General features: G+C 46.9%; 1 protein-coding gene across 1 annotated transcript; it reads right to left on the reverse strand.

Moving 5' to 3' along the window:
- Window positions 1-4: 4 nt before the first annotated feature.
- LOC108526107 (heat shock cognate 71 kDa protein-like) lies at window positions 5-504 on the reverse strand (the record flags this gene model as incomplete). Its single annotated transcript, XM_017866784.1, has 1 exon — window positions 5-504. A coding segment is annotated over exon 1 (361 nt), but the record flags the coding sequence as incomplete, so codon positions are not given.
- Between the last annotated feature and the right edge of the window lie 6 nt (window positions 505-510).

The raw sequence follows: 510 nt of genomic DNA on the forward strand, positions 1-510 counted from the left end.
TCTTTTCCGTTGAAGAAATCTTGGAGAAGCTTCTGAATCTTGGGGATACGAGTAGAACCACCAACCAGGACAATATCATGAATCTGTGACTTGTCTAGTTTGGCATCTCGAAGGGCTTTCTCTACTGGGTCCAGGGTGCCACGAAACAGGTCAGCATTCAATTCTTCAAATCGGGCACGGGTAATGGAGGTATAGAAGTCGATTCCTTCATAGAGAGAATCGATCTCAATACTGGCCTGGGTGCTGGAAGAGAGCGTACGCTTAGCACGTTCACAAGCAGTACGGAGGCGTCTTACAGCTCTCTTGTTCTCGCTGATGTCCTTCTTATGCTTGCGCTTGAACTCTGCAATAAAATGGTTGACCATTCGGTTGTCAAAATCTTCTCCACCCAAGTGGGTGTCTCCAGCTGTAGACTTGACCTCAAAGATTCCATCCTCAATAGTGAGGATTGACACATCGAAAGTGCCACCTCCCAGGTCAAAGATAAGCACATTTCTTTCTGCTCCAACC

Source organism: Rhinopithecus bieti, unplaced genomic scaffold (genome assembly GCF_001698545.2).
Source record: "Rhinopithecus bieti isolate Rb0 unplaced genomic scaffold, ASM169854v2 repeat_12099, whole genome shotgun sequence".
Classification (NCBI taxonomy): domain Eukaryota; kingdom Metazoa; phylum Chordata; class Mammalia; order Primates; family Cercopithecidae; genus Rhinopithecus; species Rhinopithecus bieti.